At 40.3% G+C, this 18,890-nt stretch overlaps 1 protein-coding gene across 9 annotated transcripts in view; it reads left to right on the top strand.

The window, feature by feature from the left end:
• SPAG9 (sperm associated antigen 9) overlaps window positions 1-14,691 on the top strand; it is a 64,741-nt gene extending 50,050 nt beyond the window's left edge. For 4 of the 9 annotated variants that reach the window (XM_054846178.1, XM_054846181.1, XM_054846186.1 and 1 more), the window contains 10 exons: window positions 244-366; window positions 919-999; window positions 1,506-1,573; window positions 2,791-2,939; window positions 4,086-4,257; window positions 5,222-5,335; window positions 7,071-7,109; window positions 7,981-8,157; window positions 8,953-9,090; window positions 11,001-14,691. In XM_054846178.1, coding sequence (XP_054702153.1) covers window positions 244-366; window positions 919-999; window positions 1,506-1,573; window positions 2,791-2,939; window positions 4,086-4,257; window positions 5,222-5,335; window positions 7,071-7,109; window positions 7,981-8,157; window positions 8,953-9,090; window positions 11,001-11,116 — 1,177 coding nt within the window. In that variant the 3' untranslated portion in view covers window positions 11,117-14,691. Of the gene's footprint in view, window positions 1-243; window positions 367-918; window positions 1,000-1,505; window positions 1,574-2,790; window positions 2,940-4,085; window positions 4,258-5,221; window positions 5,336-7,070; window positions 7,110-7,980; window positions 8,158-8,697; window positions 8,881-8,952; window positions 9,091-11,000 lie in introns of those variants that run through there. The other 5 variants (XM_054846179.1, XM_054846183.1, XM_054846185.1 and 2 more) reach the window with 3 other exon arrangements.
• Window positions 14,692-18,890: the final 4,199 nt, after the last annotated feature.

Genomic DNA, 18,890 nt, shown 5'->3' on the forward strand with positions numbered 1-18,890 from the left:
TGACAGGCTTGAATGGAACCTGAATTTCCTTGTATAAGTAAATGGCCACTTGAAAACCTCAATAACAATGAATTTCATCTCTATCGTACTTTCATGCACAGTTACTGGGTTTTTTAAATACCTTATGTGCTTCAAAAGTCAGTGTAGAAACTAGCAGCAATTAAGTAAATACCTAGGCTATAATCTGAGTAATCTGTGCACTTTATTTGATGTATTTTAACTGTTGGTTTGGGTTTTTTTTAGTACTGAGTCAGAGTTATATAAAGACGTTGCAGTTTTGCCAAATGAGCAAGATTTAGTTAGAGAAGAAGCACAGAAAATGAGTAGCCTTTTACCGACAATGTGGCTTGGAGCACAGAATGGATGGTAAGAAAATGCTAATCTTCTTAAATTTATTTGGAAAAAATATTTTAAACATGCTGCTTGTGCCCACAGGCCTGATAACTCTCTTGAGTCAAGATAAAGTGCAAGAAGGCCTCAAGAGAGCCTAAACTTTGTATGCTTTGCTACATTTAGGCATTATAGAACTCAAAGTATCATAGTTGATTAGCAAGCTCTCTTTGATGGATAACACTTATTTGCAGGAAAGTTTTGGTTGGGGTTTTTTTTTGTAGTCAAAGGAATTGTTGTGGTCTGGTAATTCCATAACTTTCAATATTTTACTATGCTAGAAAAATATATTGCCCTTTTTACTGCAGATGTATCTGCAAAGGAGTTGGTAATGTTTTTTGGGCTCTGAAAAAACATTCTGCCTGCTCGTGTAGTTCTTTCTTTCAATCTATACATAAGTTTTCATCTTCCACTGAAAACTATTTTCCCTTTGCTGATGGATTTCAATTATAGGGGTTTTGTTTGGTTTTTTTCCTGGCTGGTAGACCTTTCCTAGTGCTTTTAATCCCTCCTGATTTGTCTTTGCAGCTTGTATGTTCATTCGTCAGTGGCCCAGTGGAGGAAATGTGTTCATGCCATTAAACTTAAAGATTCTATTCTCAGTATTGTGTAAGTCCTGAAAGAAAGTCACGTAAATAACAATGAATGTTTGTTAAAATACTTGCAAAGAAGTTTTATATTTTGTCCTCAGATGTTGGGAATGTCAGTTCCCATAAATGCGTGCATAGCCTTTGAGGGGCAGTGGAAATAATTTGGGATGTAAGGAAAATAAAAGCAACCTTTTGATAGTGTATCAATAGTATCTGTTGAAAATACTGTAGCTCAAATGATGAGCTGTAGCTATACACTCAAAACAGTTATAGGTTGTTATCCTTGATGTTTTCTTCAGTTTTCTTCAGGCATTGTAGATAACTGTATTTTAAGCTTTCTCAACTGGATTTTGACCCCTTGTTACTGTCCTTTCTCTTGAGCTATGTTGTAGAAATTGAAACACTAGGGCTAATGTGAATAGAAAAATATGCTGAAATACAAAATGTTTCTACCTTACTTTAAACTTGCATTTTGAGAAATGCAGTCTAATGGTATATATTCTCCTGCCTCCTTTCTTTTCACAGACATGTAAAAGGAATAGTATTAGTTGCACTAGCTGATGGAACACTAGCAATATTTCACCGAGGAGTTGGTAAGCATTCTATTAGGTCTTGAAACCAGTGAAGCTGTAACAGTGTTTAGGGGAGAAATGTGCCATTTATAAATACTGTTTTGAAAATGTATTCCCCAATGGCCTTTTTATAGGTTGCCTTGAGAAATCTCTCTGGTATTTCAGTTGAAGTTTCAGGTACCATTTTTGCACTGTCCTGATGCATTCCTGGAATGTTTTGTCTTAATCTGACAAGGAGAATGGGTTATGTCTGAGCTAAGTAGCAAAAAGCTAGTTGATAAAGTCCACTTGGATCATCATCTCTTTTGCTTTTTCATCATGGTCAATAGTCAAGCTTCTGTTTTGTTATTAGTGTTAATAACTGTCTGTGGTGAAATCCTTCAATGAGAATTTTGTAAGTGTCCCTTCAGAATTTCTACCCAAACCAGTCCTGGACAAGCTCCGTTCTTCAGCCTTCAGAATAAGGACCTGGAGGGAAAGGTCTTACTATGAGTAACCAGAACTTACCTGTTGGCTTATTTCCACAGACTCCCTATTCATTTATTCTTTCCTTGTGCAGTTTAAATCCCTGTGCTCAACATTTAGAAGAATTAAAGAGGTTGCACAGCACTAATGCAGATACTGGGATGAAGTTATGTTTTTAGTGTTCTTTATTTTTTTTAACTCACTTTAGTGGCTTACAGTCCTTGAGGATCTTGAGTAAATGTCAGTGATGATCCATAGCTTAGCTCAGTCCACAGAAGAATTTTCCTTGGTGTCGAATGACCCAATTTAGTATGCTTTTAGTAGATTTCAGGTGCCACTCCTAAGATCTTGCAGCATACTTAAAAAAATCTTGATGCACTGGCCAACATTTCTATGTTCGATCAAGCAGCAAGTGCCTAGCGCTGTGTGGGTAGTTGCTTATTGTAATGTATACTGACGCCTAGCCAAGTAAACCAGTTAGCACTAGGTAATTGCTGTTTTTAAAAATGTTTTCATGTGTTTTGAACATGAGTCAGTGTACAACCTTGTTATATAAAAACAAAGTACCATTCGGGATGTTGGTAGTTCATATAACTAGTTGCCTTTTTTAAATGAGGACCCTAGCCATAAATTTATATTAACTTTTCCAGATTGTTACAGTGCTTTTAAAAAAAATTAGACTGTTAAGATATTTGCCTGTACTTTTTAATGATTTTTAAACTCATAGGAACCTATGCTTTGTTTTGTTATTTCTTTTCCTTCTGTTTTTAAAGATGGCCAGTGGGATTTGACAAATTATCACCTCTTAGACCTGGGCCGGCCACATCATTCAATAAGGTGCATGACAGTGGTACATGACAAAGTCTGGTGTGGCTACAGGAACAAAATCTATGTTGTTCAACCAAAGGCCATGAAAATAGAGGTAAGTTAAAATGGTGTTTAAAGTAATGAAATGTTATGTTTTAATCCCATCTCATGCTACAGCTCAAACTCCAGCATAACTCCAGAGAACAGTTATTTGTTCATCAGTACAGAAACAAGCAGCCAAACAAATTTGTCTTGGGAAATACTATTACATTTTAAGATGTTTTCATTGCTTTGGAAGATTTTAAGCCATGACAAGACAGTTCTTGCTTATTGAAACCAATTTTGGGGGGATTTAGTTCTCCACTTCTAGCTGGCCAGGAACTGGAGAGTGTCCGTGTGTCTGGGAGCAGAGTTTGTACAGCTAGCTCCCAGCACATCCTCTACATGCATGCCTCATGTTGTCCACCCACTTGTAACCTTCTCTATAATCTGTCTTTACATACTTTAGAGGTTCATAAGTGTTAATTTTCAGTGTACTCTCCCTCCAGTTATAAACAGTTGTGTGTAAGGGGTGTAAGCTGGTGTTTCTGCAGTGTTGTATGTGTACCTGACACCTCTCAAGTACAGGAAGTGGCAAAGGTTTCTGAAAGCCATTAGCAGGATTAATGCTTCAGCTTCTGCTGATTGGCCCAAGACATGGGCCAGACCTTTTGGGGGTGACTGCTCAGCCCTTCTCAAAATATCAAGCACCCAGTTAATAAGCTCTTTTTGTGAAGAAGACTATATATGGGGAAAATGGGAATGAAGGAAGTCATACAACAGTGACATTAATTGTTTTGCTGGTGGATAGTGTGTATTTTGCACAGGTGAGTTTGGTTTGTATGCTGGAGCAAGGCTTGACAGAATAGGAGAACCACTTTTTCAGCATATGTATCTTGTGCTGTGACTGGAGGACCTCATACAAGAAAGGGTCCATGTTAAAACGGAGACAGAATCAGAGTAGGCTGGGATAGGAAATGTAAATGAAGATACAGTAGGAAACTATGGCTTTGAGATCACACTCTAGAGAAGGGGATCAGTGCTCTTACTATTGCTTTACCAGCATCAAAAGGTAATTGTAACTAAAATAAACACTATCTGCTTGTGATCTTGCAAATCAGAGGGTCATAGATGACTTAAGCAAATTGACAGTGTAAGAGTAACAGAGAAATCTATCTTTTCCTTTGTTTCATCTTCTGATTTAAAATCCAATCTTTCACAGAAGTCATTTGATGCACACCCAAGAAGAGAAAGCCAAGTGAGACAGCTGGCGTGGGTGGGTGATGGGGTATGGGTGTCTATTCGTTTGGACTCCACCCTGCGTCTCTATCATGCGCACACGTATCAGCATCTACAAGATGTGGACATTGAACCTTACGTAAGCAAAATGCTAGGTAAGTTGATGAGAAAAGACACCTCTTGCTGTCTGGAGCTTTCTTTTCCTGTTAAGGATCAGGGAATTCTCACTGGAAGGGTGGGTGGAAGGTTAGTCAAATCCTGTCTATGAAAACTTGAATCTGCAAATAGAAGTCTAAGTTAGTCTGCAAAGCATCATGATAGGCCTTCTGATACAGTCTGTTGATCCTACCTGATGTCTAAGCTGTCCCTAAAATCTCAGAACTAATGAGGAAAAGGGTGGTTGGGTTGGGCAGGAATTGATAGAGACACTAAAGTGTTTCTCTTTTTTACTGTGCTGATGTGTGGGGTTTTTTTTAAATCTTAAGAGTGGGAAGAATCTGTTACTTGCCTGGAAAAATTGCCTCTTTCAAGAAAATACAAATGCAAAATAGCGAGTTTTTATTGCTATTGAAGTTAATATCCTTTCTGACTTATTTGTTGTTAATGTTTGTATAAGAGCAGTTTTACCACCTGTGTAACACAACAAATACAGGTAATCAGGCCATGGGAAATCTTTCACAAGTAACTACTGTGTCATTGCATCTGGCTGCCTTCTGCTCCCCTCATGGTGCTGATGGATGAGAAATTAATTTTAATGGATGAGAAACCATTATCTTAGATCTGTCAACTCACCATTACTTTTTTCCTGTTTGGAAAGCTGCCCTGATGCCGTAAGCCCCCAAAGATTTTATTGTGCAGCATTATGGAGCTGTTACACCTTTTGTGCTTTCTCACAGTCCATGTTAGTCTCTTTCTGTATAGGTTCATAACTTAACACAGAGTTTTTTAGCCTTTTAGGTTATCTTTACAACTTAAATGTACTCCTCTACCTTGTTTCTGTTTGAAGTGGGAGGGAATTATTTGTCTGCGTGGTTTGGGAGTTGGAGTTAAGATTCTCTGTTATGGAACTAAAATTATTCTTGCTCATAATTTTTGATGAAAAGCATCTTTTGTTTTTAGGTACTGGTAAACTGGGATTCTCATTTGTGAGAATCACAGCTCTTATGGTGTCTTGTAATCGTTTATGGGTAGGAACAGGAAATGGTGTCATCATCTCCATTCCATTAACAGAAAGTAAGTAAAATATAAATGAATAGCACTGTGCAATATGCTGTAGACACACAAAGAGAATATTAAACGCCATTCAGATGCTTGCTAATAAAAAGAAAACTTTACTGCCTGGTCTGAATCTTTCAGGTTTGTACAGATTGGGCCTGTGCGATGTTTAGCATCTAATCCATGTACGTGGTTACAATTACTCTGAGCAAAAAACCACATCTCAAATCTCCTGTCCTTCAATTTGAGCAAAGTTGCTGTGGCTTGAATGAGAGACGCTTTGTAGCCTTAAGGTGTTATGAGCATCAACAGCATTGATAGTTCATTGCTTGTAAGAGATGGCTTTAGTTTTCTAATTAATGTTATTTTTGATTGCCATATGATCACCAAAGTATTTTTTGTGTGTTTTCGAGCAAGTTGGTATTGTTGCTAATACAATTCAATTGGCTTTAGTTCTTGAGAATTCATTACAAAGGACTGGAGCAACAGTAGAACTGACAGTTTTAAAGGATGTGTTTAGATTTCCAGGGGTTGTAAACACATTCTACAAATAGGGCACCAACTTCTAGGTAAAATTCCAATAATGTAAACCCAAGTATCTGCTTAATAACAGACCCCAAACTCTTGTCATAGGCCGAAACTACTTGGGGATGGGAGGGGAAGCATTCTGACATGGGCAGTTGAACCTTGGGAGAACAGTCCAGTTCAAGGGCAAAACAAATCTTAAATAGGTAAAGCTTGAGATGAATCTCTGTGTAAAGTGATTGCATTTAAAAGTACAAAAAAACCCAACACTTGTGCCTGACACTAATGTTAACACACACACGGACAGACGTTTCAGAAAATAAAATATAGTACTTTGATAGTCCTAATTGTGCTCTTGTTACATAAAAGTAGTACAGGCTGAGAGGTGAAATTTTAGGGGAATTTAATAATAAGAACTCTCCATGTTGTACCTGCTTTGTTGAACAGCGCATACATGCATTGTTTCTCATACTGTTCCATTACATTGTCCATGCCTTCAGTAAATGTCTTTTTTTGCATTGCATGAGTGTACTAAGGAAGGACAGACTTCCTATCATGAATTAGAAATAGTTTAAATCATGCTTTCAAAAATTATAGCTCTTAATTTGCATCAAGCTTAACTTAATGTTTCCAGAGGAGTTTGTTTTAAAACAGTAGCGAACACAAAAAGCTCCCTATTAAAGCTATTCCGTTTAATTTCAGTTTTTAGTTGTTCATGAATCAGAACAACTGTTTGTGGGTAGCCTGATAGTGGGTTTGAACCCTTGTTACAAATAGTCATGGTTTTCAAAGGCAATTGCATCCTTGCATAAGGAATTGCATATCTCTGTTCCCTGGGTCTCAATACCAGGGCATCTTCCAAATCTGCAGATGATGTTTCAAAAAGGCACTTGAAAACATGAGTTGTTATATCTTATTTTGGTGGCCTCCTGCCAAGGAAAGAGAGAAAGGGGAAACGTCGCTAATCTATAACAAACTTTATAGTGATAAAGCACATGAAAGTGGCAGTGCTTTTATTGTCCATTTTGTACTGAAACTTTTATAACAAGATGCTGTTCTTTGTGACTTTTTATTGAATCTTCTGCAATTAGGTATTTAGTGGTTTTAGGAGCTAAAATTTTAAGCTCTGCTTATCAAAAACCAAAATGCAAGAGTGGTGGGTTCTCATTAATCCTTCTCCTCTACTGTCATACCTATCCATTTCCCCTTTCCTCCTTTCTCACTTTAGCTGTAATCCTCCACCAGGGACGTTTACTGGGGCTGAGGGGTAAGTGCAGATCCTGAACAAAAAAATCTATTTTCAGGCTTCTAATAGCCACTTTGAGGCTGTTTCCCACACTTTATAGATTTACCCTTTGTATGTTCCTAAATGTTTTTCCACTTGCAGTTACTGCATTGCAGCAGTTTTATGTTTGCTAAATGGCCACCAATCTGCTCAGCAGTTTAGTATATCATCCTGTGTTGCAGCTGAACTTTCATACAGACTTTGTTTTTCTTCCAGCCAATGTGATACCATATCTTATAACTTTGTCATTAATCCACATCATTTACTGTCTTGTTACAAATCACTGTTTCTTTCACTACTTTGATAGTCTTTGGAATGGAGATGGCTTGTATGTCTAGCATGAGTACTTCTTTGTTTTAATGGATTTTAAAACTTCTCAGTAAAAACTAGATGTAGAAATATAATAGGGTAGCTCCTTTGTGCCCACAGGTGGCTATTTTTAGAGAATTTTTGCTGGCAAGGGGGTTACCCTATGATTAGTTGGAATGGAACTGTCTTTAATTATATGTTTAAGAACATCGAATTTGCTCACACTGAAACACGTTAGAGGTACTTATTTTCTATGAAAGATACAGTCCTTTCACAAATTATTTTCTTCCAAAAGTAGGATATTAAAATCTGGTGTTTATGCTAGACTAATAAGAATCCTGCTCCATTTTCTGATGTACTTAAAATAACGAAGCATGCAATCTTTTTTCTTTCCAGCTCTGTCTTGAATTGGCATTGCTGCCCTCCTGTTTCATTTTTATCTAAGTTGGCTTTAGCTTTTAGATGGTACCATAAGGTTTCTTAACAAATAACCATTTCTGTAATTTGTATTTTCAAGTAGAAAACACTTCTCTTCTTTTTACAGCTAATAAAGCAGCAGCAGGCTCCGGAAACCGTCCGGGGAGTGTAATACGTGTATACGGCGATGAAAACAGTGACAAAGTGACTCCGGGAACATTCATACCGTATTGTTCAATGGCACACGCGCAGCTTTGCTTCCATGGGCACCGTGATGCTGTTAAATTTTTTGTCGCAGTACCTGGTGAGGTTTTACTACCATTCTTCAAATGAAGTTTCTTTTTCGCCCTTGTTTGCTTAGTTAAACATACTGTTCAGGCAAAGATAGCAAGTGTATGAAATCATATGTTCAGAAACAATTTATTATGTTTTATTTACAAGAGTTGTCTGATTCCTAAGTGCAGTTTTGTTTAATGGGAAGAAAAGGGGTTGGTCACAAAGAAAAGAGTGCTTTGCTTCTGGAAAAAAGTTACTGTGGTGAGTGAGTACTTGCCTGTTAAGACGACAGTCAACTGCCAATTGATGGAAGGTCTGATTTAAGAGCCTGCCATCCTGCAGGAAGGATGAGCTAGTAAGGGAGAAGCCCCCAAAGGAAAGACTCTCAGTTGCAAAAGCTAAGAGTTTCCTAGAAGCTGCAGTGCTGGTTGAATACCCTCTCAGTGCCTGTATGTACCTTGTGTGCTAGAAGTAAATGACAGAAGTTTGCTTAATGGGATGATGTGCGCTGAATCATTTCAGTTGTGCATCTGAAAGTCGTTAAGTCTGTTTCAATGTCATTCTCTAGATCTGCATGCCTGTGCTGTCACATCTATCCAGGGGCATTTAATTCTCTGATTTCCATTGAACTGACCCGAACAGATTCTTCATCTCTATAGAGAGATGAAATTGGAACAAAGCTAGCTTGCTGTCCCTCGGTGAAGAGATACTAGAATCAAAGTTAAGTCTGTCATTAGGCATTAAGTATGTCATCCAATGAGTAAATACAGATGGTATTACTCTGTGAGATGTGGCATAAAAACGTATTCTGTTTTTAATCCAGGTCAGGTTGTTTGCCCACAAAGTAGTGGTGGAACAGAGCTAACAGCTGATAAACCGGCCCAAGAGTCCTTCAACCAGAGTCCCTTAAAATCAATGTTGGTGATAAGTGGTGGTGAAGGATATATTGACTTCAGAATGGGTAAGAAAACTGACTTTAAAATCAGTTGTAACCTCTTCATACTGAAAAGTCATTAACTGTATAAACTGTATAATAACTTCTGTTGGGATTGCAGAGTGCATTTGTGTGGTCAGTCGGTATATAGTCTGTACTAAGGAAGTGCGAGGATAGAAGTATCTTTATGTTCTCTCTCACACACACACCTCTGCAGCTTCTCCTCCTCCTCCTCCCAATAAACCATGACCTCTGAGATGACTCTGTAAAAAGGTTTATTTGAAACTCTGCTATGGAACCATGTATCACCTTACTGTTTGTGCTGTCAGTCTTAGCTTGACAGGTTAGTCTTCTGTCTCAAACTACTGGAAGACATGTCCTTAGTTACTTAAATGTGCAGACTGACTATAAAAAAAGTCATATATTATGTGAGGAACATTCAAACTAAAATTTACTCATTTTTGAGTGAAAAGTGAAAAAGTAGTTCACTGTTATCTTTGCATGCTCTTCTTATTTTGATCACTGCTTTTCTTGGATAGCACTTCTGCATGATCTAGTGCATAAAAGATTTCTTGTGTAAATACTTTTTGCTAATTGAAGCTTTTGGGGAAATATAACAAAATGAGAGTGGTTGTGGTTCTGTGCTTAGAATCTGCAGCTGGAGACTTTGACAAAAAGTGCATAAAAAGGAGTCGCAACTGCTAGACCTTGTTTTGACCTCTTGCCTAAATTTGTCTATAGTGTGTTTCAAAAAAAACAAACAACAAAAAACCCACAAAAGCCACTACAAAGACAAACCCACGAAGGCCAGCCCGAATTCTGTCATCCCACTAGTCAATGAAAAACCAGTTCCCGCTAGTAACCCCAGCAGAGTTACACAGATGGCAGGACTTGAGGCAATTATGTGCTGCGCTGTAGTGAATATTAAAGATCCTGCACGTATTCTGAGCAAGCTGGTATAGCCACATACCAAACGTGCGTTTTGCTGTTCTTGTGGCATGATGCAGAGCCATGAACTTAAGCGTCAGTACTGCAGCTGCATTAGCTCAGCTGTTACCACATTAGTGCAGCAAACTGGCTCAAGAGCAAGTTTAGACTGTTCGATGTTCACGTTCTTCAGACCTCCAAAGTAGTCTAACCAGAAAACCAGCCAAACTGTGACTTGAAACCTTCCTGAAGTTGTAGGTCAGTTCCCATTTCATCTGATTAAACTGATGTTCTTTGTACCACAAGACTGCCACTGTATTGATGTTTATTACTGTCTACGTGCAGTTTTGTGTAGTGGTTAGTCTGTCACCTTTGATCCACGTCAGCTCATTTCACCAAGAGTTTAGACACAGTCGCAAACCTGTTCTGCTCTTTTGAAGAGCAATAACGGAGAATAGGCTTAAGGCTGTCTGGTGCCAGTGTGTGCAGAGTTGTGACAAGCTACAATAACTGGAACAAGAGGAGGGAAGGAGGAAAGGTTCATCGTATACATGAATGTTGCATTGTCTCACTTGTGCTGAATTACTGCTCTTATTTCCAGAGCACTTTATCTGGCTTATGTCTTTATGCTAGCACACTTTCTCGTAGCATAACCATCTCCATTTCTGCCTAGGAGGGACTGCGAGTTTGCAAATCAGGTTGTCACTTCTCAGCCTCAAAGAGCTGCGAGTAATGAAACATGTAGAAAATGGTTACCTAAACTACAGTTAACTTGGAGGGTTAGAACTGTAGAATATGACCGTCAGAATAGTAGGCTCTGAAATAATTATGAACGGTCTTTCAGTTTGTAATGTATATATTGCCAATCTTGAATATACTTTCATATGAGCATATAGCAACTACTGTCGTTTATAGTGTTTTCTTGTAAATCTAGATGTCACTTGTCTCGCTGCATTTGGTATCAATACTGCTTTTTATTGTCTGTCTGAATCAAAGCTGTCGTTTTTCAGGTGACGAGGGTGGAGAATCTGAACTCCTTGGAGAAGCTCTACAACTTGAACCTTCTGTAGCCAAAGCTGAGAGGAGTCACTTGATAGTGTGGCAAGTAATGTGTGGCAGTGAGTGAGCCTGTAGGATGCAGCTGGAGACCTTAAAAAAAGAAAAAGGAAAAAAAAAAAGGAAAAAAAAAAAGCTTCTGCATGTTTTTTTATTTTGTGAAACCTGTTTCACTACACGATGTTGAAGCATTTCTTTGCTGTTTAACTTTATATTGCAAATCTGTCATACCTTTAACTATACAGGAATTAGCTTGTGCTGTTTTACTGCACCCGTGTTACATGGAACGGTATAATGAAATCAGATCTTTCTCAAAACTGGTGTGCACACCATAGTAAGCAACTGAGACAGTTTTACTGTACCACAGCAATCTAATGTAGTTCACTTCTTTGGTAGTCTCACTTGAGTTCAGCTTTATTACAACTGAGCTTCATTTCACTGTATAATGCATTGGGTAAAACAGCAAAGTTATTCCCAGAGTATTAAAAAAATGACGAATTATAAGATGGATTATTAAAACTCATCCAAATATTCAGTGAGGGCTAAAGCAAACTGTAAATTTCAGCTTTTGTTTTCAAACCTGGAAAATCTTGCTTACGTAGTGTATACGGTTTAATTTGTTACATTCATCTGAATTTCGGGGGGCAAGAGGAGATTGTATAGGAATTAAGATTACAATATTTAAATAAAATTACGTGTTTTCACTATCGAACCTCAAAGTTTGAGAACTGCTGCCCTCAATAATGAGCAATTTTGAGCATAGTGTTTTTCCATTTCCCCACATGGAAGCACTTGGTTTCCAAAGGGTATTCTTAGGATGATTTAAATTTGAAAATAACTGTAAAATTCTTGAACAGGGGATATGTTTTGTTCTTTTCTTGTCTTAACTCCTTATGTCCTAAGCACTAGAATGATCTTCTCTGCCTAGCCGGTCAAACTCATGAGGCACTACATGTGTGAAGGTTAGAGACCTTGATTAGAGCATGAGAAAAGACTGAGAGTGTACAGGAAAAATGCATTCTGCCCAAGTGAGATTGTAAAGGAACTTTAGTGCCAGATAATTAGGTACAAAATGTATTTTTTGGTAGTTGCATACCCCAGTTTAGTAAAAAAAAAATAAAATTTAGTGACAATGTTAGCAGGTAACACTAAGATTGAGTAAATTGATGAAAGTCAGGAGACTCTAATATTAGGCTGACATTCTGTCTACTCACCATCTATTTTTTTAACCATAAGCGTGAGTTGAAGACTGTCTTCCTTTTACATTGAATTTCCTACATTACTATCAGACCTAAGTTAAACACTTCATGATTTCTGTACTTCAGAATATTATAAAACCCAGATTTGCTCTTTCATTTAGTCTCTGGAAAGTAAAAGTTTTGAGGGGTTTTAATAAACATCCAACATTTACCCCCAAAAGGCTGGGACTGTTCTGTTCAGATTAGCAGAGAAATTTAGTAACTTGATTATGTGAGAGAACTGAACAGTTTCAGAGGAGTAAATATAGAAATACTTTTTTAAAACTGCCTAAACATTTTTATGCAATAGGAGCAGTTCTGGTCTATCAGGCAAACATGTGTTTATATATTTTCTTAATTTTTTAAATGAACACATTTAGCTGAGGTCTATTGTGTAAATATATATTTAGGCAGCTTTTTCAAATGCATATCATAGCTGATAAACCAGAAAAACTCCATTCAGGTCTATTGGTTAGATTTATATGTATAAATACTTTTTAAGCGACATATTTTGTACACAGCTGTTCTCTCGTAAATATGTATTTAGGACATGAACTATGTAGTAAAAATCCTTATTAAAGATGTCTAATATCTTGGTAGTATTTTTCTCTTCAAAATGCCAAAAGTGATGAGAGCATGTTGTTCATAATTTGCTTTCCAAATTCATCTTTAACGTCACTCTTAAAGTACTTTGGCTTAAATATAAAGTCTGGGAGCTTTTTAAAAATTATACAAATACAGAAAATAAACTGACTAAACAGTCTTTGAAAGACCTATTTAAAACTTAGACACGTGTGCTGAACCTGAAGCACGTCTGAATTAACTTATGAAATTGGATGTCTAAGAAAAATGCTGTCTAAACTTTTACTGTTGTGCAGAATCGTCACTGTGAGTGGTGCAGTTTCATTGCTTCTCCTGCCATTTTCTTAAATTTATTTTTTTTCCTCTTTGGAAAACACAGTCTCCAAAGCTTTTATTCACTGGTTGATTGTCACATTCTCATGTTCTCAGAAAAAAAGCGCACAATTCTGTTCCTTGGTTCTTGTATAGCATTTTAGTTTTCATTAGTGATGAGCCGTTTTCTCTGAATGGCTTTACTGCTATCAAATAGAGCAGTTCAATCTGGCAAGTGCGTACCTGGTCTTTTGCCAAATGTATCTGGTCCACCGTGCCATTTTCGTCACCTCAGTGGGCCAACTCTTGCAAATTTTTCAGAGAATGATTGTTTCTGTCCAAAAGTGGAAGGGTTTTAAAGAAAACAGTAGGTTAACTATGTACCACTGTGGGTGTAGATAAAAGGCTTGTGCACTTCTCTGTATTTCTCATTTAAAAACTTTATCCCCTGTCCTAAGGTACAGTAGATTAAGCGGGTCCCTATTGTCATCACAGTGCACTGGGATTGATAAACTCTACTTAAGGTCGCTTTGAATGGTGAATAAAGCCCGTAAAACCCCAGGCAGTGGGATGACAATACACCCCTACAAATCCGTCTCAAGAATGTGTTTATGCATACACTCATGTGATTAAAGCATCATATAAATAGGAGCTAATCTCTTGATAGCTACAGCTTGTTAATAGTTTGGAAACATTTCGAGCACAAAATATGCAGCACATTACTTGCCTGGGTAAGGGTGTTTGCATGGTAAAGGTGAAACGCGTTGTATAAGCTGCTGCATTGTCCATTTCTTGTAAAGGTCTTCCTGCGTTGGATCAGATAGAGCTGGCAGAGCGTAGACACTTTATCATAGGCTGCCTTAGTAACAAACAAATGTTAAATCTGTTTTATTATACTAACTGTTCTAAAGAACGTGTGTCTTTTAAAATGCTGTGTAACTGAATATTTATTTCCATGTGAGTATTATAAAAGTTACCAAAGGATTAAACCTGACTTAGCACTCTTGTAAGCGACCCTGTTGAGACAGGGTCTGGTGAAGGCCCTGCTCTGTAAAGCAAGACACGGTAAACTCAAATACAGTTCTTTAGGGAAATCAAATGTTTTTTCTAACAGGGTTATGCCATATTGTAACAACCTATGTTGCACCTCAAAGCATTTTTCTATACACTAAATGTCTCTCCCGCCCTCTAACAAGATTAAGTTTCCTTTATTAATTTTGTTGATGCACATTTCTCAATCTTTTAAACATATATTTTAAACATTTTATGGTCTGTAATTTTTGAAAGTTTTGTCTGTTGGACACTTTACGCTGAATTTTACTTGCCTCTGTAATCCGAGATGGATACTACAGCGTTAAACTTGCTGTCTGTTAAAACTTGAGGCTTCTCTTCTGTGAGCAGAAAAGCTCATATAGCAGTGTAGTTATTTCAGTATTTATTTCTATTATTGAATCCATGGGGTTCAGAATGTAACTTTGTACATGAAATATATATAAATATGTATATGAAACATGCATCGGATTGGTGTGTTCTTTGTAGTCTCATGTTAAGTTCAAAGGGGTTCGATGCTACCAGAAGGCATTATAATTGGGTTTTTTACACTGGCAGCCAAATAATTGCCATCATAAATACAGGTAGTAATCTACTTGAGTCAGCCCACAACTAGCGTGATCGTGCTGTCTCATACTGGGCCTAAGCGAAAGCTCTGAAGAAATACTTAGTTTGCTGACCGGCTCCCAAACGGCGCCACGCTCTCCTGGCCTCCCGTGTGGCCCACAGGCCGCTGACCCACAGGATAAGGCCCCTGGGGAGATCTGCTGACCTGCAGCTCTGATGAAATAGGCGTTGGCACTGGAATTTGGTTTTCAAGTTTTCTTAACACTTTACCAAAGATTCATCTAAGCTCAAACACGTGGTCGTTGGTTACTGCATGGCAAAGGAAATCGTACATTTATAAGGCAGAAGAATGAGGACTTGGTGACGAGAGATTCCTTCCTGCTGCAGAAACGGAACGCTTGGCTAAAGCCAGGTTTTAATTTTTTCCTGGCTCATCTGCCACTTTCTAACCACGTTTGTCCCAGCAATTTATCTGGATTAGTATGTCAGGAGTGGCCGTGCCACTGGAAATGTTCGGTTAACCCTTGTGAGGAAGGGTTGGGGTGGCCTCTCCTCGTCCTCGCCATGCTCGGGGTGCGATGCCCTCCTGTCCCTTGTCCTGCCCTGCCTGTGCGAACGCGCAAGCAGATGTTACTCTTGCTTCTCACGGGCAGTAGGGAAGGCCTACATAAACCTGTTGCTTTTGAAATACCTCTAGGATGCAAATATTTCCCGTTTGTGCATGCAAACGCAGGAATCATCCATGGCTCAGAAGTGCAAAGTGTGCAGTGTGTCCTGTTACCAGTGTTGTACCGACTTGAGATGTCATCATCTTGGTGCTTACAAGAAAATAAATCTTTATGCTCGTTATGGGAGTTTTCGCACAAGATTTTTGCCTCTCCAGAGCAGGTGTACTGACAAACTTCCCTCTCCTCAGCAGTGTTTATTCTTGGGATGTGTCCGTTCACATGCATGTCACGTCGTTGCACTGTGGGCGTATTAAATAGGAAGAAGCTTTGTAAATCTTTACTCTGGATGTGTTTGAGCACTTCTGGCAGCACCTCAGGTCTGTGGGTAAGTAATTTAATTTTTCAGATCTTGTATTGAGAGAGAAGTGCTAATAGAATAGTGAACTAGGTTAAGGTGTTACAAATTATATTTGGAGACTGAAGCTTTACGGCCCTGTAAATACCCCAGGCCCTTCTGCAGTGAACATGGTGATAATGGGAAAAGCACTCCCACTTGCTGTGGCAGACACTGCAAATGTTATCATGGTTGTATCAGTATAGAAAGAGGTATTCAGAATACATAAAATATTAATAATCACACAGGAAGTGAAAATATTTTAATGTGAATGGTCTTTATTGGAAAATACTTGTTTGCTAGAAATTAAACCTCAAACTTACTGATATGATTTCCTACAATGGAATAGCGAACAAGGATTCTTTTTGCCTTCACCTTCCTTTTTATCATCTTGTAATCTATTTGAAAGCTGTTTGGGCAATACAGTCTGTAAATGTTACTTAGCACCGTGATGATCTCTGATGCACGAGTTTAAGCCTACTGTAAAAGAAGCTTTGAGGGGCTCTCGTGGCCTTGGACCATGCTCCGATTCATGGCATGGTGTTTGGGACTCGTTGCAATTTTGCGTGGTTATAGTTAACTTCTTAAAAAGCTGTTTTGAGGTGACAAACCCAAGTATGAGAACTGTTTTCCTGCTTTACAAAACACTGAAGCGATGGTGAGAAGGGAGCTGACGAGAAGCAACGTGGATTGTTGCTTGTGACTGTAAAGAGGACGGAAAGCCGCAGGCCTGGGCGCAGTCCGGTGTGTTTAAACACAAGATGGTGCTCTTACGATTCAAACACAACACAGAGACCCGGAGGGAAACTCAGGCTGGAGCATTCTCTTCTCCCTGCCCTTCGACACCCAGGTTTCACGTTTCCTCTAATGAGGCTTCAAGGTGAGGCTGTTGTGTCAGCGGTCAAAGAAAGGAAAGGAGAATCCGAGCGTTCAATCACCGAAGGGTTCAGAAGATGGCTCTGCCTTGCCTTCACCGCTGTGGTGGTGGGGACTTGTCTGCCTCTGCTACGGCCCCAGCTAAGAGTCCGGGCTGGAGGCGGCCGCTCCAGGGCTGTGACCTCTTCAGCCTGTTGCACCTAATGCTTAGAGAAAGGAAAGGAAAAAGGTTTCTTTCTTTCAAAAGGATCGCGCTGAGCAGCCGCTGTGCCCCGGGCAGGGTGGGTGCTGCCTGCGGCGTGCTCTGGGGCCGAGCAGCTGCTTTGCAGCATCCCCCTGCCTGCCCCTTCTCCAGTTCTGGGAAAATCCTGCTCCAGTTTGCAGGTGAGACGTTAATGACCCCCTTAATTCACACCCTGCCCGCAGAACGGCCGTGTCTAAGCTGCACGCACGCAGCAGCTCTGGCTGCGATGGTGAGGGGGCTGGTGCTCCTCTCCTCTGGCCACAGACCTTCCCCTCGCTGAGACCAGCGGCTCCGGGACATGCAGGTGGTTTCTGCAGTGAAAGGGAGCGATGCTGCCATCGCTGCTGCTGCCACCTCTGCACAAAATGTCACTGTGCCCAGGGGCTCCTGCTTTGTAGGCTGTCTCCAGTTAAATGAGAGGGGGGAAAAAAGGAAGAAGAACCCCTCCCCCCCCCCCATGTTGGAAACCTTCCCAGATTCCACATCTGCTTTTCACTTCCACCTTTTTGTGCCCATGTCCAAGATGGGGAGCGCTGTGTCCTGGCAGCCCTGGGGCCCAGCACCGGCTCTGCGTTGGTAGGGACGGAGCTGCTGCCAGCCATGTCCCCGTGTCCACACCAGTGTGGTGGCAGTGCTTTGTTACGGTGTCATCGCTACGCTTATCTCATGGCCTGGCTCGCAGGCATGGTTCTCGGAGTCTCCTTTTAAAATAAAACTAGGCTGATGCTTGCTTTGAGTTTAAGGAAGAACAAAGAAAAGCTGGTAAGTGCTGCACTGGCTCAGACCCCTGTCCCGGTGTCCTGTCTGCTGGTGGCTGGAAGCAAAAGCCTGGAGGAGAGAGCAAGAATGGGGCAGAGCTGTGGGTCACCTGCAGCCTCCTACGCCTTCAGGCTTGAAGACTCAGCTTGTACCCTGTGGAAACACCCGGATTGATGGAAAATGGTGCAGCTCTGCATCCCAGCAGGAACAAAAAGCAAGAAAACAGAGAGCTTGTTGGTTGGCAAAGGCGACTGGAATCCCTCTGGATACTCCTCTAGATGTGGTAAACACTGAAAATGAGATAAAGCTTCACGCTTCTTCCACCACTTACATTTTTGCTGCTTCTGGCACATGCGGGTGCCACGCACGGCTCTGTCCCTGCTCGCTTGGGGCAGTGGTTTCTGCTCCTCAGGGTGGCAGAGACACGTCTGTGGGGATGAGAACCACGTGGATCAGGTGTGAAGAGTTTCAGGTCAGACCTGGCAGTGGTTTGGGGTGGGTAATTGCACTGGGAAATGGTGTTAAATGCTGATGGAGGAGGCTGAATCCAGGAGAGAAAATATGCTGAGGACTTTTTTGGCTGCTAATTGATGTGTTCAATGAGAGAACAGCAGGATGCATGTGTGGGCAGGGAAAATTGAATTCTCGTCAAAATTGCCCAAAAGGTAATGAAAATCCCTGAGATGAGAGGTGAATTGTGCGGCATCCCATTAGAGTCCGGCTGACTCACAAATAAACACTGTGTGGGTGCTCACTAGCAAAAAAAGCTCTGCTGCCCTTTGCAGATGCGCCCGTATGTCATTCCTCCCGGGAAGGAAGGCAGGATATGCCCAGCCAGACCTCGGAGGTGCAGGAGGAGCAGGATCAGCCCCGAGCAGCGGCGTCGCAAACTCAGAGCACCAAACATGAGGTGCCCACCCTCGCCTCGCTGCAGGGGGCTGTAGTTACGCCTGCATGGGGAGAGAAAATCAGGAAGGACATCTCGAGAGGTGGAGATGGCACCAGGAACATCCCTGGCAATGTCCGACTGGCAGTACCATCGCTGTGAAACACCAGGACGGAGTAAAAACTTGATGCAGTGAGTGTAAGGAAACAGTTTTGTTGCCTTTTGGGTGACGATGTGCTGTCAAACCAACCGGCCATCAGCTCGACAC

The sequence above is a fragment of the Grus americana genome, chromosome 18 (assembly GCF_028858705.1).
Source record: "Grus americana isolate bGruAme1 chromosome 18, bGruAme1.mat, whole genome shotgun sequence".
In the NCBI taxonomy this organism is placed as follows: domain Eukaryota; kingdom Metazoa; phylum Chordata; class Aves; order Gruiformes; family Gruidae; genus Grus; species Grus americana.